General features: G+C 43.2%; 1 protein-coding gene across 16 annotated transcripts in view; it reads left to right on the top strand.

The window, feature by feature from the left end:
• Positions 1 to 21,558, top strand: part of DNAI7 (dynein axonemal intermediate chain 7) — a 138,581-nt gene that overhangs the window by 64,821 nt on the left and 52,202 nt on the right. For 12 of the 16 annotated variants that reach the window (XR_011379032.1, XR_007921065.2, XR_007921064.2 and 9 more), the window contains 4 exons: positions 517 to 677; positions 4,690 to 4,846; positions 18,867 to 19,081; positions 20,716 to 20,883. Coding sequence is in view for 9 of the 16 variants with exons in the window: in XM_070049509.1 (XP_069905610.1) it covers positions 517 to 677; positions 4,690 to 4,846; positions 18,867 to 19,081; positions 20,716 to 20,883 (701 nt within the window). In the remaining 7 variants the exon portion in view is untranslated. The remainder of the gene's footprint in view (positions 1 to 516; positions 678 to 4,689; positions 4,847 to 18,866; positions 19,082 to 20,715; positions 20,884 to 21,558) is intronic. The other 4 variants (XM_070049514.1, XM_051850330.2, XR_011379034.1 and 1 more) reach the window with 2 other exon arrangements.

Below are 21,558 nucleotides of genomic sequence, written 5' to 3'. Positions count from 1 at the left end.
ACACTGCAGATTATCCAGTCTAGTTTCTGCATTCTCAGGGCTCCACTGTTTTTCTATGAGCAGGGCCTTTTTTTGTTGAAAAAAAAAAAAACAGGTTTAGTTTTATATATGAGACAATATCTATGTTTTCATTATTTTCTTCTTTCAGATTTTTAGCCTTATAATGTCTAATTTTAAATGAATCTGGCAGTTTAATTTTGTTAAACTCTTTTTATCAATGCAAAATGTATTTTTTATCTTGTTCATTCAAGCTTTTATTTTGCAAATTGCTAAACATGTTTCTATGTGAAATATAAATGAAACCATCCCCTACAGCCTGCCATCAGACACGTCCATTCCCACTTCCAAGGTTAGCTTGATGAAGAGTGTTGAGTTCATTATTGGAGAAGTTTCAGTGGGTAGTTGAACAACAACCTCCTCTACCAGTCTGAGAATTTTTTTTCATTTCCTTCCCAAGAAAATACAAAACAAATGTTGTGATGCATTTGGAAACTGTATTTATCTGATTAACTTCAGCACAGTTGTTGCTCATCAAGAATGCTCCAGAAAAGCCTGGTATCTTTGAAGAAAATGAAGTGGACTTGTTCCAGTTCACAACTCTGGGTGGAGTGTACAACTTGGAGATCCTGGAGCTTCCCCCGCAGTGTAAACCAGTGAAGGGCTGGATGATTGTGGAAGTAGGTTGATTTCTTGACTGTAAACCTGAAGGTCAAAGTTTCTCCTCCTTACTTTATTTGAAATGCTCTGACAGCTAAGGAGCTTTAACCTTATTAAGGCAAAAAAGGGGGATTTTGAACTGTCTTGAATTTATAGGTACTGAAAATTTGAATCAGATACTAAAAGACTCTGAAATAATACACTATTTAAGATGAATTCATAGAGTTAAGTGTAAAACCTACAGCAGTATGTTTTGATACTGCCAAATTTGCCTTAATAATGGTAGTCTAGATCCAACTTGGCAAACCATTTCTGTAAAAAGCCAGATGGTAAATATTTTCAGCTTTGTGGCCTATTCCAGCTCTGTTGAAACTGCTCAACTTTGCCATCATATGCTGAAACTGCGGTTCGTACTAAATGAATAAGCACAGCCAAGTTCCAGTTAACATTAATTTACAAAAATCACTGGTGGTTTGTACCTCCCAAGGACCGTCGCTCGTGAACTCTGGTTTAGATCGGTGGTTGCCTACGTGTGGTCACTTGAGGAGAAGCAGCACCATCCCAGGGTATCACCTGGAGTCTCTTAGAAATGCCAGTCCGTAAGTCTGGCCTGAAGCTACTGTATCAGAAACTCTGCAGGTGAGGCTCAGCACTGTGCGTTTCAGCCCTGGTCTGGATCCTTGCTCTGCATTGTCTGGGGGCCGGCACTGCGGCCTAGCAGGTGAAGGCGCCACTTGCAGTGCCAGCAGCCCATATGAGTTCTGGTTCTAGTCCCGGCCGCTCCTCTTCCAATCGAGTTCTCTGCCATGGCCTGGGAAAGCAGTAGAAGATGCCCAAGTCCTTGGGCCCCTGCACCCATGTGGGAGACCCAGATGAAGCTCTTGGCTTCAGATTGGCGCAGCTCTGGCCATTGCAGCCAACTGGGGAGTAAACCAGTGAATGGAAGAACTCTCTATTTCTGCCTTTCCTTCTCTCTCTATAATTCTGACTTTCAAATAAAAAAAATCTTAAAAAAAAAAAAAGGATAAAAACAAATCTGGAGCATCAGTGTCACCTGGAAACAGTAGCCTGAGAAGCACTGATCCAGGGAAGCCCAAGGCTGTCGGTGCATGGAGCGCACCTGGGTGACAGTACCGATGAGAGCTCCTGGCAGGTCATGCTCCAGGGTGTCCTGCTTCTGAATCACAAGCAGTATCCCTTGTCCAGCTATTGACTTGCCCTGTTTGAACTTGACCTAATGGTGGTTTGTGTCCCATAGTATACTACCATAATACTCAGTTATGTGGTCAGAGTCTACCTGCCCTTTGCTTTCTCTCTCCCTTCCTTTATCCCCTCCCTGTCCACACCCCCACCCACAGCCTCTCTCTTCACTGTCTTTACTGTCTCCTCTTCTGTCCCTCCTCCTGATTTTTTTTTTTAAGATTTATTGGATTTATTTGAAAGTCAGAATTACACAGAGAAGGAGAGGCAGAGAGAGAGAGAGAGAGGTCCTCCATCTGCTGGTTCATTCCCCAATTGGCCACAATAGCTGGAGCTGCACCGATCCAAGGCCAGGAGCCAGGAGCTTCTTCGGGGTCTCCCACTCAGGTGCAGGGGCCCATGGGCTGGGCTATCTTCTACTGCTTTTCCAGGCCGTAGCAGGGAGCTGGGCTGGATTGTAAGACGAGCAGTCGGGACTCAAACTGGTGCCTATATGGGATGCCGGCACTGTAGGCGGCGGCTTTATCTGCTGCACCACAGCACCAGCACCAGCCTCCTCCTGATTTTAATACCACATACACATGCACACACACACACACACACACACAGATTTATTTATTTGAAAGGTAGAATTACAGAGAGGCAGAGAGAGAGGTCTTCCATCTGGTAGTTCACTCCCCCAAATGGCCCTAACAGTTAGAGCTGGGTCCATCCAAAGACAGGAGCCAGGAGCTTCCTCTGGGTCTCCCACACAGGTGCAGGGACCCAAGGACTTGGGCCATCTTCCACTGCTTTCCCAGGCCGTAGCTGAGAGCTGGATTGAAAGTGGAGAAGCCAGGACTCAAACTGGTGCCCATATGTGATGCTGGCACTGCAGGAGGTGGCTTTACCCGCTATGCCACAGTGCCGGCCCCAGGACAGATATCTTGTTTATCTGTTTACACATTGTATGTCCACCTGAGCTTTATATACAAAAGAATAGCTTTTAAAAATTTTTTGAGAGGATGGAGAGAGCAAGTACTCATCTGATGCACTCCCAAAGTACCTGGAATGAGTTGGGCCTTGGCAATCCAGAAATCCAATTACTTGACCCATCACCTGCTGCCTCCCAGGGTTAGCATTTAGCAGGAAGCTGGAATCAGGACTAGAGTTGGGAACGGAACCTCAGCTTCCAATGAGGTATGTGAGCATCCAGACCATTGTCTTAACCGTTGAGCAAATGCCTGCCCCAAGAGTAATTTTTTCACCTGTCCCACCCAACTAATGTTCACCCCCATGGGGATGATACTGCCATTCTTTTCCCTTTGTCCCCACTAAGGAGAATACATTGATTTGAGCCAGTGTAGAGGGGGAAATAATGTGGTCCATAGCTACCCGAGAATGAATTTGAACCAGTCGTTCGTATCTGGGGGGCGAATTGTCCAAGAAAGACAGTTGCTTGCTAAAGGCAGGCTTTCCACACTGTCTGTGCGGAGGTCCCTGCTGAGCCGGAGCTTTGCAGGATCCATCCAGAGACCTGTGGTTCTTCATCTGTCACGGTATGCTGAGACCAGCACTCCCTGCTCTGCACACGAGCCCCAGGAAGTCTCACACCTGGATTTTTTCTCCTGCAAGGAAGAAGCATTCCTTCTCCCCGCCTTTTTTCAGTAACTGTCCACCTCTGGAATCTTCCCCCACCCAGTATTTTCTTTGCTTTCCAGCATTTCTAATCTTCCGCACTTTTCTAGACCCTCCTTGCTGTGCTTGACAATGCACGATCGTCCTCGCCCTGGGAAAGTCGGCTGTCCGCTGATCTCCTTCCATCCACTCCTTGCTGCCTTTCTTGGCATGTTGTCTGCGCTTTCTTCTCTCCTCACCTGTACGCCCTTACGTATTCCCATGCCATTTCTAGGATCTTTGTTCTTGATGGAAGTGAATAGGGGTTGCAGTTTTCAACTGTGTTGAATTTTGTAGCTGTTAGTACCTAAGCTGGTTATATTTGCCATAGTCCAAAAATTATTTTACAGTTACATAATTACACTATCTTAGAAAAGAAACAAATGAAAGTATCAACTGACTTCAGCACATCAAAAACTGATGAAAAGCGTATTCTGTCATAAAATAATCATTGAGACTGGGGTGATTAATATTTTGTAGGGTTTTTCAAATGGGGAGACAGGACATGGGAGCATCCATTCTAACAGTGCGCCATTGGATAGCTATGTGCTCTCACTGTATTTAGAAGGTACCAGCAAGTCCACAAGCCAGCAGGTGCGTAGGCAAGGTTACACATCAACTTAAGGATTTGGGAAATCTAACATAGGGATTAGAGCTGTGTTGTAAATCTTCAGAGACAGGTCTATTTAGATGCAAATTTGCAAATTCCCTAAAATAGTCCAGGTACCAATTAATGTGCATTAGCCCCCTGCTGCTCCCGCTGCCACATTCCTTTGGGGCTGGTGTGCCCATCCCTGGCCTGTTTTGGCGTGAGCAGAAACTGCGGCCCCGGTCCCATAGGCCTGTTTTTGAGTTCTGTTGCCTCCTTGTAGTTTCTCTGTAATTACTTGGTTTCTGTGGATCTTAGTTGTCTTCTGTGTTGAATACGCATAAAGGGTTTCTAGGGGAATAAACCAAAGAAAAGACCCCAGCATAGAAGTGGTCAATTGGAAGGTCAGTAATGAAACTGAAATTTAGTGATTGTTCCACCTTCATCATTTGTTTAATTTTGTTGTGGCATTTTGTTAGTCTGCAGATCAATGGGACCAAGCTTCAGTGCTTCCTAAAAATAACTTTGTATTTCCCACTGTTACCTGTCAGCTTCTAACTTGGTATTCTTCTGATTATTTTTAAAAGCTGCTCAAAGAAGGATTACAGAAGTACACATATCCTCCAGAAACTGTGGAAGACAATGAGACAGAAAACGCGTTCCCACCCATAGAGGTCACAGTTGAGATTCATGAAAATGTGGTCTTTTTTGAGGATCCTGAAGTTGTCAGGTGGGATGCCGAAGGTACAGCAATACTTTAACCATTATTTAGATTATGTAATAAAGATGGAAATGATCGTGCAGATCTTTAAGTTAAAACAAAATATAGTGTATAAACAGTTTCTTACATATTTCTAATGCCAATTCTAGCATTTTTGTTTGTTCTTGATGGAAATGAATGCAGTGTTAGAAGTCTAAATTTTTTTGGCCGGCGCCGCGGCTCACTAGGCTAATCCTCTGCCTAGCGGCGCTGGCACACCAGGTTCTAGTCCCGGTCGGGGCGCCGGATTCTGTCCCGGTTGTCCCTCTTCCAGGCCAGCTCTCTGCTGTGGCCAGGGAGTGCAGTGGAGGATGGCCCAAGTGCTTGGGCCCTGCACCCCATGGGAGACCAGGAAAAGCACCTGGCTCCTGGCTCCTGCCATCGGATCAGCGCGGTGCGCCGGCCGCAGCGCGCCGGCCGCGGCAGCCATTGGAGGGTGAACCAATGGAAAAGGAAGACCTTTCTCTCTGTCTCTCTCTCTCACTGTCCACTCTGCCTGTCAAAAAAAAAAAAGAAGTCTAATTTTTTTTTTAAATTTGCAACTATATGTGCTATGTTCTATGAACAGTTAACTTTACGGTTACATCATTTTGTTTCTTAAAAAAAGAAAATGAATGAAAATATCAATGTAATTCATCAAAAGTAAGGAGCCTACCCTCATAAAATAAATAATCAGACTAGGGTTATTAATATTTGATTATTTTAATGTTGGTCATTTAGAACAAATTGTGAACAAGTTGTAGGAATGAAAAGTGGACAAATGGAAAACCTGAGAAAGAACCATTTGTTGTTTTAGAATCGCTGATTCTTGAACCATGGGAAGTTATCGTTCATTCAAAATATTAAATATTAATAGAATTATAAGCATCAACAAATATAAGTTAATAATTATTAATTATTAACAAGTAACCTCATATTTGTAGGCCGGCTGAATTCGGGGTGGTGTTTTCGTGTAATACTTGTGCATTTTTATGGGGCGCAATGCAGTATTTCAGTACCTGCATTGTGTATTTTGTCAGTGTGTCTTGACCAAATTAGGTAATTGGCATTTTCGTTTCCTTACTAGTTCTTAATGTTTGGAAATGTCAAGCTCCTCCCTTGAAGTGCCTCATGAAGTGCACCATGTGCTGCTGGGAGCTGTAGTCAGCCCTCCCTGCTGTAGAACACTGGACCTTTCCACCTCTGATACACAACCTCCTTCTCGCCACTTCCACACGTCCCTTGCAGCCTGTAGTAATCACTATCCTATATTTTTGGATCAACTTTTTCTTGGTTTCCATAAATTAATAAGAACACATGGTATTTGTCTCTGTGTTTCTGACTTATTTCACTTAACGTAATATTGCTGCAAATAACAATTTTATTGTTGTGGTTGAATAATACTCCATTGTGTGTGTGTGTCCCATATTCTTTATCTTTTCATCCATTCGTGGCATGTAGATTGAGTGTGTATCCTAACTACTGTGACTAGTGCTGCAGGGAAAAGAGGAGAGCAGGCATTGCTTCGGTGTGCCCGCTTCGTTTCCTGTGGCTGTGTGCCCAGAACTAAGATAAGAGCACCGTATAACCTCTCCGTGTTGTTCTCCATCGGTCTGCAGTAATTTGCAGTCTCACCAACAGCATAAGAGTTGCCATTTTTGCTTTCTCACTAGCATGTTTTTCTGTTTGATAACATCTGATCCCTCATTGTGGTTTTGATTTGAATGTCTCTGATGGCTAATGGTATTGAGCATTTTATCATGTATTCGTTGGCCTCCTGTATCTCCTCTTTTGAGAAATGTCTATTGAGATCCTTTGGCCATTCTTAATTGAGTTGCTTCTTTCTAGTGATGATTTTGTTTATTTTATACTCTCTATATTATGTCAAATGAATAGTTTGCAGATATTTTCTCCCGTTCCGCAAGTTCTGTCTTTGCTCTGTAGATTGTTTCTTTTGCTGTGTAGAAGTGTTTTGACTGGATGGAGTCCTATTTGTCTGGTTTTGCTTTTGTTGCAGGTACTTCTGGGGTATTACCTAACAATCATTGCCTATACTGAAGTTACTGAAGTCTTGAAATATTGCCCTTTTTTTTTTTTTTTTCAGGCAGAGTGGACAGTGAGAGAGAGAGAGACAGAAAGGTCTTCCTTTGCCATTGGTTCACCCTCCAATGGCCACTGCGGCCGGCGCACCACGCTGATCCGAAGGCAGGAGCCAGGTGCTTTTCCTGGTCTCCCATGGGGTGCAGGGCCCAAGCACTTGGGCCATCCTCCACTGCACTCCCGGGCCACAGCAGAGAGCTGGCCTGGAAGAGGGGCAACCGGGACAGAATCCGGCGCTCCGACCGGGACTAGAACCCAGTGTGCCGGCGCCGCTAGGCAGAGGATTAGCCTAGTGAGCCATGGCGCTGGCCACCCTTTTGTTTTCTTCTAGTGCCTTGATTATTTCAGGTTTCACATTTAGATCTTTGACCTATTTTGAGCTAATTTTTATATAGGCTAGGAGGTTAAGATCTAAGTTCGGTCCTCTACATATAGAAACCTAGTTTTCCTAGCACATTCATTGAAGAGGGTGTCCTTTCTCCAGTGAATTCTCTTTTTTTTTTTTTTTGACTTTTATTTAATGAATATAATTTCCAAAGTACAGCTTATGGATTATAATGGCTTCCCCCACATAACTTCCCTCCCACCCCGCTCTCTCTCCCCTTCCATTCACATCAAGATTCATTTTCAATTCTCTTTATATACAGAAGATCAGTTTAGTATATATTAAGTAAAGATTTCAACAGTTTGCACCCACACAGAAACACAAAGTGAAAAATACTGTCTGAGTACTAGTTATAGCATTACTTCACATTGGACAGCACCTTAAGGACAGAGAGCCTACATGAGGAGTAAGTGCACAGTGACTCCTGTTATTGACTTAACAAATTGACACTCTTGTTTATGGTGTCAGTAGTCACCCTAGACTCTTGTCATGAGTTGCCAAGGCTATGGAAGCCTTTTGAGTTCGCAGACTGTGATCTTATTTGGACAAGATCATAGTCAAAGTGGAAGTTCTCTCCTCCCTTCAGAGAAAGGTACCTCCTTCTTTGATGACCTGTTCTTTCCACTGGGATCTCACTCGCAGAGATCTTTCATTTAGGAATTTATTTTTTATTTATCTATTTATTTTTTTTTGCCAGAGTGTCTTGGTTTTCCATGCCTAAAATACTCTCATGGGCTCTTCAGCCAGATCCAAATGCCTTAAGGGCTGATTCTGAGGCCAGAGTGCTGTTTAGGAAATCTGCCATTCTATGAGTCTGCTGTGCATCCTGCTTCCCATGTTGGATCGTTCTCTCCCTTTTTTATTCTATCAGTTAGTATTAGCAGACCCTAGTCTTGTTTATGTGATCCCTTTGACTCTTAGTCCTATCATTATGATCAATTGTGAACAGAAATTGATCACCTGGACTAGTGAGATGGCATTGGTACATGCCCCCTCGATGGGATTGAGTTGGAATCCCCTGGTATGTTTCTAACTCCAGTGAATGTTCCACATCTTTGTTGAGAATCAGTTGGGTGCAGATGCATGGATTTATTTCTGTGCTGTCTATTCTGTTCCTCTTATATGTATCTGTTTTTAATGTTAATACCATGCTGGTTTGGTTACTGTAGTTCTGCAGTATGTATAGAAATTAGATGGTGTGATGCCTTCAGCTCATTCCTTTTTTTGTTCAAGATTGGTTTGGTTATTCAGGGTGTGTGGTGCTTCCGTATGAATTTTAGAATTGTTTTTTTTCCAGTTCTTTGAAGAATGTCATTTTCATGGGATTGCAATGAATCTGTAAATCATTCTGGGTAGTAAAGAAGGATTACGTGTGTGTGTGTGTGTGTGCTTAAGATTTATTTATTTATTTCTAAGAGTTATGCACAGAGAATCTGCTGGTTCACTCCTCAAATGACCCCGAAGCCAGGAGCCCGGCATTTCATGCAGGTCTCCTGTGTAGATGCTGGGGCCCAGGCACGTGGGCCATCTTCCCCTGCTTTCTCAGGCAAAAGATCATGGAGCTGGATTGGAAGTGGAGCAGTCGGGTCTCAAATCGGTGTCCGTATGAGATGCTGGCATTGTACATGGTGGCTTTACCAGCTATGCCACAGGTCCAGCCCCAGAATTAGTAGAAAAAGTCAAATATATTAACATGGGAAGCTTTGATTTATTTTTTTCTCTTATCCAGTTGTTCTTTTTTAGTGTAAAGGTTTAAATTTATTTAAAAGAGTTAAAGAATTAGAGTTGAGAGAGAGAAAGAGAGAGAGAGATACTGAGCTTCCATCTACTTTTTTACTTTCAAAATGGCTGCAATGACCAGGGTCAGGCCAGGCTGAAGCCAGAAGCCTGGAATTCCATCTAGCAAGTGCAACTACCATTGCAAGTGCAATTCCATCTACCAACTGTAGGGCCCAAGCAGTTGGTCCATCTTCTGATGCTTTCCCAGGTGCATTAGCAAGGACCTGGATTGGAAGTGAAGCAGCTAAGGCTTGAACAGTACCCATATGGCAGGCAGCGGCTTCACCCTCTGCCACATTGATGGCCCCTCTAGTTTTTTATATTAGTGCTTTTCATTCTCATTGTAGAGGTCTTTGACATCCTTGGTTAATTTTGTTCCTGAGTATCATATTTCTTTTATAACTTTTGTAGACTGCTTTGCACTTAAAGTATCTTTCTGAACAAGTTTGTTAGTAGTATGTAAAAACACCTCTGACTGATGTTGATTTTGTAGTCTACACCTTGACTGAACTCCTGTGTCAGCTCTGAGAGTCTTTTGGTGAAACCTTTAGGTTCTATATAGGGAAATGTTATTTACAAACAGGATAAGTTGACATCCTTCTTTAATGCATGTAGTCTTTTACTTCTTCCCTCTCTCACTTCTCTCTCTCCCCCTTCTCTCTCCCTCTCTCTCTTACTCTTTCAAATAAATAATCTTTTTTTTTTTTTTAAAAAAAGGAAGGTATAATTTGCAGTGAAGCCATCCTGTCTTGGGCTTTGTTGTTTGGAGACTATTTATTGCTGATTGAATCTCCTTATTTGCTATAGATTTTCTGTGTCTTAATGGTTCAGTTTTGGTAGATAATATGTATTGAGAAATTTATTCTTTTCTAGGCTTTCCATTTTGTTGGCCATATATTTTTTCCTTTTACTCTTTAGTTTTTTAAAGCTTTTATTTAATGAATGCAAATTTCATAGGTACAGCTTTAGGAATATAGGGGTTTTTCACCTCATACCCACCTTCCCACCCCCACTCCCATCCTGCCTCCTACTCCCTCTCCCATCCCATTCTTCATTAAGATTCATTTTTAGTTACCTTTATATACAGAAGACCAACTCTATAATAAGTAAAAATTTCAACAGTTTGCACACACACACACACACGCGCGCGCACAATATAAAAAGTACTCTTTGGGAACAAGTTCTGCAGTTAGTTCTCATAGAAGAACTCATTAAGAGGTGCTTCATGGGGAGTAGGTGCACAGTGACTCCTGTTGTTATTGTAACAATTGACACTCTTTTTTATGACATCAGTGATCACCTGAGGCTCTTGCCACGAGCTGCCAAGGCTATGAAATAATCTTGTGATCACAAACTGCGTCAGTTGTTAGACAAGTCCATCAGTAAAGTGGAAGTTCTCTCCTCCCTTCAGAGAAAAGTCCATTCTTCTGTGATGGCCCCTTCTGAGAAGGGGCCACTGAGGTCTCACTCACAGGTAACATATGGTATTTGTCTCTTTGGGACTGGGTTTTTTCACCAAGTATAAAGTTTTCCAACTTGCTCCATTTTGTTACAAATGACCGGATTTCATCCTTTTCTACTGCTGTGTAGTATTCCATAGTGCACATATCCCACAATTTCTTTACCTAGTCTTTGGTTGATGGGCATTTACATTGATTCCATGTCTTAGCTATTGTGAATTGAGCTGTAATAAACATGAACATGCAGATAACACTTTTGTTTACTGATTTCATCTCCCTTGGGTAAATTCCCAGGAGTGGGATAGCTGGGCCATATGGTAGGTCTATATTCAGGTTTTTGAGGTATCTCCATACTGTTTTCCTTAGTGGCTTTACTAGTTTACATTCCCACCAGCAGTGGATTAGGTATCTTTTTTCCTACTTCCTCTCTAGCATTTGTTATTGTTGATTTCTATATGATAGCCATTCTTTTTTTTTTTTTTTTTTGGTAAAAGATTTATTTATTTATCTGCGAGGTCGAGTTATAGACTGAGAGGGAGAGACAGAAAGAGAGGTCTTCCTTCCAGTGGTTCACTCCCCAAATGGCCGCAATGGTTGGAGCTGTGCTGATCCAAAGCCAGGAGCCAGGAACTTCCTCCTGGTCTCCCATGCAGGTGCAGGGGCCCAAGCACTTGGGCCATCTTCTGCTGCTTTCTCAGGCTACAGCAGAGAGCTATACTGGAAGAGGAGCAGCCAGGACTAGAACTGGTGCCCATATCGAATGCCAGGGCCACAGGCAGAGGATTAACCTACTGCCCCAAGAGAGCCATTCTAGCTGGAGTGAGGTGAAACCTCATTCTGGTTTTGATTTGCATTTCCCTGACAGCTAGTGATCCTGAACATTTTTTCCTGTGTCTCTTGGCCATTTGGATTTCCTCTTTTGAAAAATACCTTTTTAAATCCCTTGCCCATCTCTTAACTGGGTTGTTTGTTTTATAATTGTGGAGTTCCTTGAACTCTTCATAGCTTCTGGTTACTAATCCTTTATCGGTTGTATAGTTTGCAAATAATTTCTCCCAGTCTTGCAGTTGCCTCTTCGTTTTCCTGACTTTCATTTGCCATATAAAAGCTTCTCAATTTGAAGTAATCCCTTTTGTAAATTTGGCTTTGACTGCCTGTGTCTCTGGGGTCTTTTCCAGGAATTCTTTGCCTGTGCCAGTGACTTGCAGGGTTTCCCCAATGTTCTCTAACAATGGTGTCGGGTCATAGATTTGAATCTTTAATCCCTGTTGAGTGGATTTTTGTGTAAGGTGTAAGGTAGGGGTCTTGCTTTATTCTTTTGCATGTGGGCATCGAGTTTTCCCAGACCATTTGTTGAAGAGACTGTCGTTGCTCCAGGGATTGGCTTTAGCTCCTTGGTCAAATATAAGTTGGTTGTAGATACTTGGATAGATTTTCTCTCCCATTGGTCTATCCATCTGTTTTTGTACCAGTTCCAGTCTGCTTTGATCATAAATGCCCTGTAGTGTGTCTTGAAATCTGGTGTTGTGATGTCTCTGGCTTGGTTTTTGTTGTATAAGATTGCTTTCGCTATTCCAAGTCTCCTGTTCCTCCATATGAATTTCAGCATCCTTTTTTCTAGATCCGAGAAGAATGTCTGCTGTTCTGATTGGCATCACATTGAATCTGTAAATTAGTTTCACAAGAATGGGTATTTTGATGATACTGATTTTTCCAATCCACAAGCATGGAAGTTTTCCATTTTTTCTATCTTCTTCTGTTTCTTTCTTTAATGTTTCGTAATTCTCATTGTAGAGATCTTTGACATCCTTGGTTAAATTTACTCCAAGGAATTATTTTTTTTTTGTAGCTACTGTGAATGGACCTCTCACCTGGGTAGCTGGGTTGGCTGCACCAATCTCTTCGCTCGGTCCCTGTGCCGCTCCTTCGCTGCACGTCTGCCACCTCATCTGCGTTTCTGCTCCCCCAGTGTGGACCTGAGCAGTCTCTGCCAGACACCTGGGCCACTCTATGCAAACTTCTCACTATCCGTGTTTCCCCATGCGACTCAGAACTTCCCACTGCTATACTGCCATCCTGACCCTCCTCCACAGTGAGTCTCCTTGCAGTCTTCAATGATCTTTTGTGTGTCTGTGGTATCTCAGTTGTAATGTCTGCTTTTTTCATCTCTGATCTTAACGTTTGTTAGCCTTGTCTTGTTCTTCATTAGGTTAAAGGCTTCTCAGTTTTATTTTAAAAAATGAACTGACCACTGATGTTTTGTTTCTCGGAGTCGCTTTCATTTATTTCTGCTCTGAAATTTATTTACTTCCTTCTAACTTTGACTCTTCTCTAGGTCCTTGAGATGCATCACTGAGTTCTTTATTCAGTATCTTTCATTTTTTGTGTAGGTAGTTACTACTGTAAACTTCTTTGTTAGTGCTACTTTTTCTGCATCCTATAAGTTTTGGCATTTTCATTTCTTTCAATTTTGATTTGAATTATTCTAATTTCCCTTTTAGTTTCACTGAACCATTGTTCATTCAGAAGCATTTGTTAGCTCTTTATGTAGTTGTGTAATTCCTCAAAGTTATTTTGTTGTGGGTTTCTAATTTTATTCTATGGTGATCAGCAAAGTTATGATTGTGATTTTTGGAATTTGTTTAGACTTCTTTTGTACCTTACTAGATGGTTCTTTTTAGAGAATATTGTATATGCTGATGAAAATAATATGTGTTCTGCAGCTGTTGGTGCAATCTTCTGTAAATGTCTGTTAGGTTTATTTGGTCTACAGTGAAGTGTAATGCTGATGTTTCTTTGTTGATATTTATGTCAGGATGATCTGTCCATCGATGACAGTGGGATGTTGAAGTCTCCACTGTTGTACTGGAGTCCATCTCTCCTTTTAGATCTAATATTTTATTAAATTTGGTTATCTGACATGAAGTGCAAATATGCTTACAGTTACTGTATTTCGTTGAGTTAGTGTCTTGGTCATTATATAGTGACCTTTGTCTTTTCTAATATCCTAGTCTGTTTTGGGGGATTCTTAGGTATAGTGGTTTCTCTTTGTGTGGAATATCATTTGCCACCCTTTCACTTTTTGTCTCCTTACTCGGGAAGTGAGTCTCTTGTAGGCAACCTATCATTGTTCTCTCTTCTTAAATTCAGTCAGTCAACTTGTATGTTTTAATGGGGGGAATCAGGGTCACTCGAGCTTATTATTGGTAAGTAAAGACTTCTGTCTGTATGTAATGTTTTATATTATTTTCTTCCTGTTTGGTTGTTGACCTTTGTGCTTTGTTGGTTTCCTGAGTGGATAAGGTTTGATTCTCCACAGTTTCCCTTTGTGTATGGGTTTTATACTTCAGTGTTTTCCAGTAGGTTTTATGCTTTAATGTGGGTTTTGTTGTGACATAATCTTTTTTTTTTTTTTTTTTTTTGACAGGCAGAGTGGACAGTGAGAGAGAGAGACAGAGAGAAAGGTCTTCCTTTTTCGTTGGTTCACCCTCCAATGGCCGCCGCGGCCAGCGCGCTGCGGCCGGCGCACCGCGCTGATCCGATGGCAGGAGCCAGGAGCCAGGTGCTTTTCCTGTTCTCCCATGGGGTGCAGGGCCCAAGGACCTGGGCCATCCTCCACTGCACTCCCTGACCACAGCAGAGAGCTGGCCTGGAAGAGGGGCAACCGGGACAGAATCCGGCGCCCCGACCGGGACTAGAACCCGGTGTGCTGGCGCCGCTAGGCGGAGGATTAGCCTAGTGAGCCGCGGCGCCGGCCGTGTGACATAATCTTTTAAAAATTTTGTTTTCATTTTTATTTGAAAGGCAGAGAAGCAGAAATACAGAGACAAAGATCTTCCATCCACTGATGTACTCCCTAAATGCCTACAATATCCAGACCTGGGCCAGACTAAAACCAGGAGCCTGGCACTTAACCTGGGTTGCTGGCGTGGGTAGCAGGGACCCGAGTACTGGAGCCATCACTTGCAGCCATCCACGGTGTGCATTAGCAGGAAGCTAGGTCAGGAGCGGAGCAGCCTGGACTCAAACCGAGTACTCCGATTTCCAATGTGGGCTTCCCAAGCAGAAACCTGACTGGTGTGCCACATGCCCGCCCTGTGATTGTTGTTCTCTGTATTTTGCTTCCGGGTGTAGAACTCCCCTTAACATCTTTTGAAAGGCCAGTTTGGTGGTGATGAATTCCTTCAAGTTTTTCTTGTCTTGGAAAATCTATTGCCCCTTGATTTTGAAGGATAGCTGTGCTCGTGTTCTTGGTTGGCAGTTTTTTTTTCTTTCAGAACTTGAATATGTCATTCCTTGTCCTCATGGCTTGTAAGGTGTTTACTGAGTGATTTGCTGTTACTTGAAATCTTGGTGTTGCACTTTGCTAGTTCCATCATAATGTGCACGGTGAGGCTCTTCTCTGGTTGTGTCTCTCCGAGGTCCTGTCCACCCTGGGTATTTGGATGTCCATATCGAGATTGGTGATACTTCAGCCTTAAGGTCACGAAATAGTGTTTCTGTGCCTGGACTCTTCCCCTGCAGATAGCCCCAGAATTCAACTCTCTGTTCACGTAGTGGTATCCTAAAGGTCTCAGAGTTGTCATCATTTGGTGGGCAGATATCTGTCTTCAAGGTCAGATACTGCAGTTTGCTTTTGAGGATTTTAACTGTAGTCTTTAAAATCTGTAAATATGTATTTAAGAGGAAGAGAGATGGAGAGAGAGAGATGTCCATGATAGCCAGAGCTGGAATAAAGATGGCAACCAGGGGCCGGCGCCGTGGCTCAATAGGCTAATCCTCCGCCTTGCGGCGCTGGCACACCGGGTTCTAGTCCCGGTCGGGGCGCCGGATTCTGTCCCGGTTGCCCCTCTTCCAGGCCAGCTCTCTGCTGTGGCCAGGGAGTGCAGTGGAGGATGGCCCAAGTCCTTGGGCCCTGCACCCACATGGGAGACCAGGAGAAGCACCTGGCTCCTGCCATCGATCAGCATGGTGCGCCAGCCGCAGCGCGCCGGCCACGGTGGCCACTGGAGGGTGAACCAACAGCAAAGGAAGACCTTTCTGTCTCTCTGTCTCTCTGTCTCTCTCACTCTCTCACTGTCCACTCTGCCTGTCAAAAAAAAAAAAAAAAAAAAAAAAAAGATGGCAACCAGGAGAACAATCCACATCTGCCGCCTGCATAGCAAGAACCCAATTTCTTGAGCCATCACAGTTGCCTCCCAGGGCCCGCACTGACAGGAAACTGGGGGTCAGGAATTGGAGCCAGCAAAGAATGCACAGGGCGGCCTCTGCAGGATGCAGGACTCTTAACCATTTGCCCAAAGGGGCACTCTCCTAACTGCATTTTTTTGTTTCGCTTATTGTGTTATTTTCTAAGATTCCTGTTTGGCTCCTTTTTCAGGATCTTTCTCTCTCTGGTGATTTCTCATTCATATCATGAATTGTTTTCCTAATTAATGTCATCAAATCTGTATGCTTGTGTACCTCATGGAGTTTACTTCTAATTATTCTTTTAATTTATCAAACATGTCATCAATCTACTTTTCTTGGAAGTCTGTAGCTAAAGTTATTGTGTTCCTGTATCTTGTTTTTTTGTTCCCATATTGAGATTCACACATTGGACAGACCAGTGTTCTCCATCACTGTGATCAGGTGGCTTTATAATCAGTGATTCTTTTTTCCCTGAGGCTGTGTCTCCGAGGCATGTTGATGTGGTCAGCTGGTTGGCTGTGGTTCCATAGGGACACCACGGTTCTGGGCAGGGTACATGCAGATGCGGTATCCGAGAGCTCTTCTGATTCCAGGATCCATGTGTAGGGAGGGGGTACTGAGGTGGCCCAAGTAGGTGCGGTGTGTGCACATTCTGTGTGACTAATGCAGCGGTTTGAGCGATGGCATTGGAAACAAGGAGCATGCTGGGTATTTCTTTAGCAGCCTCATAGGGAGGAGGTGGGCAGAGTGCTGGCTCGGGCTCATTGCATGCTGGTGGTGGGTGGCTCTTGGTCCTGCTGTGGTGAAGGTGGACGGTGGAGCACATACTCTGTGGGCCAGCAGTGGCTAGTCATGAATGCTAGTAGCTTGGAACTCAGGCGCAGCAGCGTATATGTGAGGTCAGTGACACAGGCAGCATGACTCTGTGTACACAATGTCCCCCCCGTCATAGCAGTGGCTTGGGAGGAGACGGTCCAAGTCGCTGCCCTGAAGTGAAAGTCGATGTGGACACGAGGCAGCTGCCCGAACACGCCTCCAGGGCGGCAACATCTGTGTAGCTCTCCTGTCACTAAGGTTGCTGGCGTCCACAGGGTAGGTCCCGCTGACTGTGCTTCCCCTTTCACCCTTTCCTGCACACCAAGGAGTTGCCCTGGGCGAGAAGCACAGTCAGAGCTTCCTGTTGGCTTTACTGCAGTGCCTGCCGCTGTTGCTGTCACTGCCTCTCTGGCCGTGCGCCAGCTCCAAATGCAGCCATTTCTTGTCCTCATTCTTTTTCACACAGGAGAAGGCGAGAGCTCGGCACCGCTGTGCAGCCATCTTGCCAGGCAGCCTGGCTGAATTCTGAAAGGCCTTGATCTTCACGGCTGAATGGACGCGGTTTTAAGCATCCTAAATACATGTCATGTAGCTTTGCTGTTTCACATTCACCCGTTTGTAAAGGGATTTCTGTGTGTGCCGTGGGATAGAAATAACTGGGACTACTAAGGCTGGGAGCTCTTACTTCACGCATGTACCCTATTCTTCTGCTGGACAGTGAGAAATAGAGAGGAACAGGGCCTTGTTAGTTCTTTGCTCTAGGAGTGCTGGAAGTTGCAGGCGAGGCAGAGGGAAATGTCATCCTGCAGTGTAGTAAGGAGGCGGAAAGCTGGGAAGAGCTGTACACAGGGACTGGGTCCATCTCGAGTCCAGGAAGGCTTCTCATGGCTGGGAAGTGGAACACCGCTTGTCAAGACAGAACAGCTGCATGCAAGTCTGCACGAACACATGTTTTCAGTTGTTGGATATATGTATATCTGAGCAGGGAACTGCTAAGATCAAGGGTACATTTATATGATTGTTTTAAGAAAAGGAAAAAAATTTTTAATGATGTAAACCAGCTTTACTTCTAGTTTTATGTAAAGTATACAAATTTTATGTGTTTGAAGTAACGTAATGACACTTTGCACCCACCCCTCCCCCTCCTGCCTCTCCTATTCCCATTCTTATTTTTCACAAAGAGCTATTTTCAGTTAACTTGATACACATAAGATTAGCCCTACAGTAAGTAAACATTTTAACAAGTAGTATGAAGAAAAAACACTGTTCCTCAATAATTGAAACAACGGCTTTTTAAAATCATTGCATCTCAGAGTGTCAAGGTCACACCTATAGATTACTTTGTAGGTCCTCTTAGTTTTTCAGAGGGGCTGTATCATTTTATGTGCCTACAATGTATGTGCCTACAATGTGTGAGGTTTCCCATTTATCCATATTCTTACCAACATTTGTTGTCATGTCTTTGTATTATAGCCATTCTAGAAAGGGTGTGAACTGGATCTCACTGTGGTTTTAATTTGTATTACCCTAATTGACTAATATGGTTCAACTGTTTGTTTAACTTACCAGACTTCACCAAAGAGGATATATCAAAATGCTTATTTGAATCATTTACCCACTTCTAAGCTGGATTTTGAGTTGTCAGATACATAAAATATCAACTATTATGATTATATTTATATGAAAATTCCAGAACAGGCAAGGAGAGGTTGTTAGTGGTTGCCTGAGACTGGAGAGGGGAACTGAATCAACTGTATATAGAACTAAGGGATTTTTATTATGGGAATAACGATGTTCTAGACTGTTGTGAGCATTTAGGGAAGTGATATGTTTTTATTTCTCTGCATTTCAGATAAAGTGAAAAACTTAAGAACTTTTCAGAATGTCTTAGAACTGCATTGTGGTGGTTGTCTCATAGCTGAGCAAATTGTACTAAAAATAGTTACACACTTAAAGCAAGTGATTTTTAGCATTGTCTTAATATAAAGATCAAGCTAGTTTATCTAAGGAGGGATATTCTAAGAAGAAAGAAGTACGTGGACCCAGAGGCACATGGCATTGATGGGGAGGGAACAGAAATTGGGCTGGAAACAAGTGTGTGAAGTGGCAAAGGTAAAGCCAGAGGAGTGCGTGAAAGCTGCGTCCTCTGGGTCTCCCTGCCATGCTGGTCCTGTAAGGAGGAGAAAACTCACAACCCGACTTCTTGTTGAGATTCCGCTCTAAGTACAAAAGGTCATTTGTACACATTGCATTTCTGTGATTTCATGACTAATGTTACTTTCTTCACTTACTAAGGTCAATATTGGAGAACTGATGGCATCAGCAACATATCATACAAACAGAAAGAAAGATTGATAACATTTAGCCTGGACACTTTTGGCCCTATCACCTTGATCCAAGATACTCACATTAACATGCCGTACCAATCATGGGAGCTAAGGCCAATGGATTCAAATACAGTACTTCTGACTGTGACTACAGTGTTCACTGAGCTTCAAATACAAATTAAGGTGAGTTACTCTACTACAAGTTTCATCAAAGAGGCAACCTGTTTGATGGTGTAATAGTACGTTAAATCTGTCACTGCTGATTTATATATCGAACTGCAACTCTGTCATTACATTGACATTCCCTTGGAGCTAGCATTTCTGGGTGATGAATTGAATAGGCAATGACAGGTAAGCAGTGAGGCTCAAAGTTGTACAGATAAGTGAATGGACCAACGAGCCCAGTTGCAGTATCCATTTCAAAAATTTTTGAAGCACCCGTGAAGGGCTTCCTGATTTTTGTCTTCCAACCACTGAAGTCCCCCTCGCGGTTGGTCTCCACCTGAATGAGACTCCATTCCTCCTCAGTTAGAAATCAGAGTGTGAATTTCCAAGCACAGACGTCGACCAGTGGCTGCCTGGGGCTGAAGGCAGGGATGGAGGCTGGTGATGACTTCGCTGGTGCTGGCGGATCTTATCGGGAGGGATGGAAGTGCTCTACAGCTGGTGCATGGAGATAGCTGTGCACTCAGTTACTAAACATCACTGGGGAATACATGTGAAGTGATGATTTTATGATATAAAAACACATCTCAGGGTCGTTTTTGTAAAGAGAGATAGCTTGGAATTCTTGTGAATTGTGACAGATGACTAGAACAATAGCGACTGGGAGATGCAGAGCTCAGGGTCGTCTGTGCTATGAGGGCCCTTCAAATGCTGGTAACGTACCCTCCCACTTTATAGGGGGGGCGGGGAAGGAGGCCCCAGGAGGTTATGAAGCTGAGCGACTTTCGGAAGGTCGTGAAGGGGATTACAGATCTGGTGCCGAGTGAGGCTTTTGAACCCATGTGGTGCTGTTTCCCCTGTACCTTCCCAGCAGGCCTGCAGCCCCCTGTGGGAAAACTCTTCCTTTGTCCCCACAGAGACATACCAGCGCTTGCACACATGCTCATTTATTAATAGGAAGAAGGAAACCCCAGAAGCACTCAGTGTGCCTTACCAGGGCAGACTGCAGAGGAACATCCGTGCTAATATAGTAGCTACTGGCATTCTGTGGCTCAAGCTCCTGACACGTGACCAGCCGAAAGAAAGTAATACACTGTAACTATAGAAAGGACATTTGATCTTGAATACTTGGTCTGAAACATGAAAACTCATTACTTTTTATACTGATTACATATTGAAATATTTTATAGATTGGATAGAGTATTTTTAAATTTTGAGAGGCATGAATCTGTGTGCCTTCAAAGTGCCATTTTGCCAAACTCAAACTGGTAAGTTTTGCATCATGGTACATCATATGTGTAGATAAAATTAATGATCCTTAGACATGCAGTCAAGTATTTCCTGATTGAGTATGGGCATAAGCAGTATTCCTGTAGCTCAGAGGATAGCAAGAGACTTGAGAGAGCTTCTGGTCCACTGCCATGGTGGCTCAGAGGAAGCACTGGAAGGGTCTTGTTCATTGACTACTAAGGTAAAGTGGGGAATTTTACGCCTGGAGCCTTCAGGTCAGGCCTGATACACACCTGCCCTGCCTCCTCCTCAGTGCGGAGTGCTGCGGTTTCAAAGGGTAGCAACGTGAAGGATGGACCTAGAACATACTGAAATGATGATTTCCTTACTTTCTGTAAGCTTTCCTTTTTTATTTAAACCAGGAAAACCTCTGCATGTTAGCTTCGATCAAACTGAAAGACCAAGAACATCTCTCTATTTTGGAAGGAAAATGGATGGCTCCTGTTCCTTTCATTATCGCTTTGAAAGAAGCTGGGCTGAATATCTTCCCCTCGGAATACTCTCATTTCTATGTTGTTATGAACAGTAAGGCAAGAATGAAAATTTCTTCATTTAATATGGACACTTACAATGGTGATAAGTAGTGTACGTCAAGGTTCACCATGAGTTTTCTCTGTCCACTTGAAGGAAAGAATAAGTGGAAAGACCAGAAACCCAAGGTTCTCTTGAGTTTAATAATCTTCCCCAAGAAAATAAGCATGTAGTATCTTTCCTGTTAACAGCAGGTCAGTGTAGTGCAAGATAGTTTGAGCAACTTCATTTTTTGTACTGGCTGTTTTTCCATGAAGGCATGTACGTCTGATTTCATGAAAGAGTAAGTAATCCTGCATGTTCCCAAGCATGCTAAGTCAGGCAAAATTAAACACACACAAGGATCACCCGTGTACAAAATCCACTTCCTGTGACTTCTTGACAGAGCTCCTAGGTTGGTGAAATGTACTTTGTGCTCCTTCTAAGGCATTCAATAGGCTCCTTTTATGTTAAACTCTAGACTGTTCCCCCAACCATGTTAATTCTTCTAATTCTTAGAATACATATGGTACGCAAATGAAGACACCAAGTAACTTCTGATTGTGAAAGGGAGTATAAAACTCTTCTCTATACAAACTACAAGAACATACTCCTGAGTAGCCTGGAAAATGGCGCACCATGTAGGTAGATGGGACATTTAAAAACAAGCATGCAGCAAGGGATATGTAAATCTA

Source organism: Oryctolagus cuniculus, chromosome 9, assembly GCF_964237555.1.
Source record: "Oryctolagus cuniculus chromosome 9, mOryCun1.1, whole genome shotgun sequence".
NCBI lineage: Eukaryota > Metazoa > Chordata > Mammalia > Lagomorpha > Leporidae > Oryctolagus > Oryctolagus cuniculus.
This window is presented reverse-complemented; position numbering and strand designations above follow the sequence as displayed.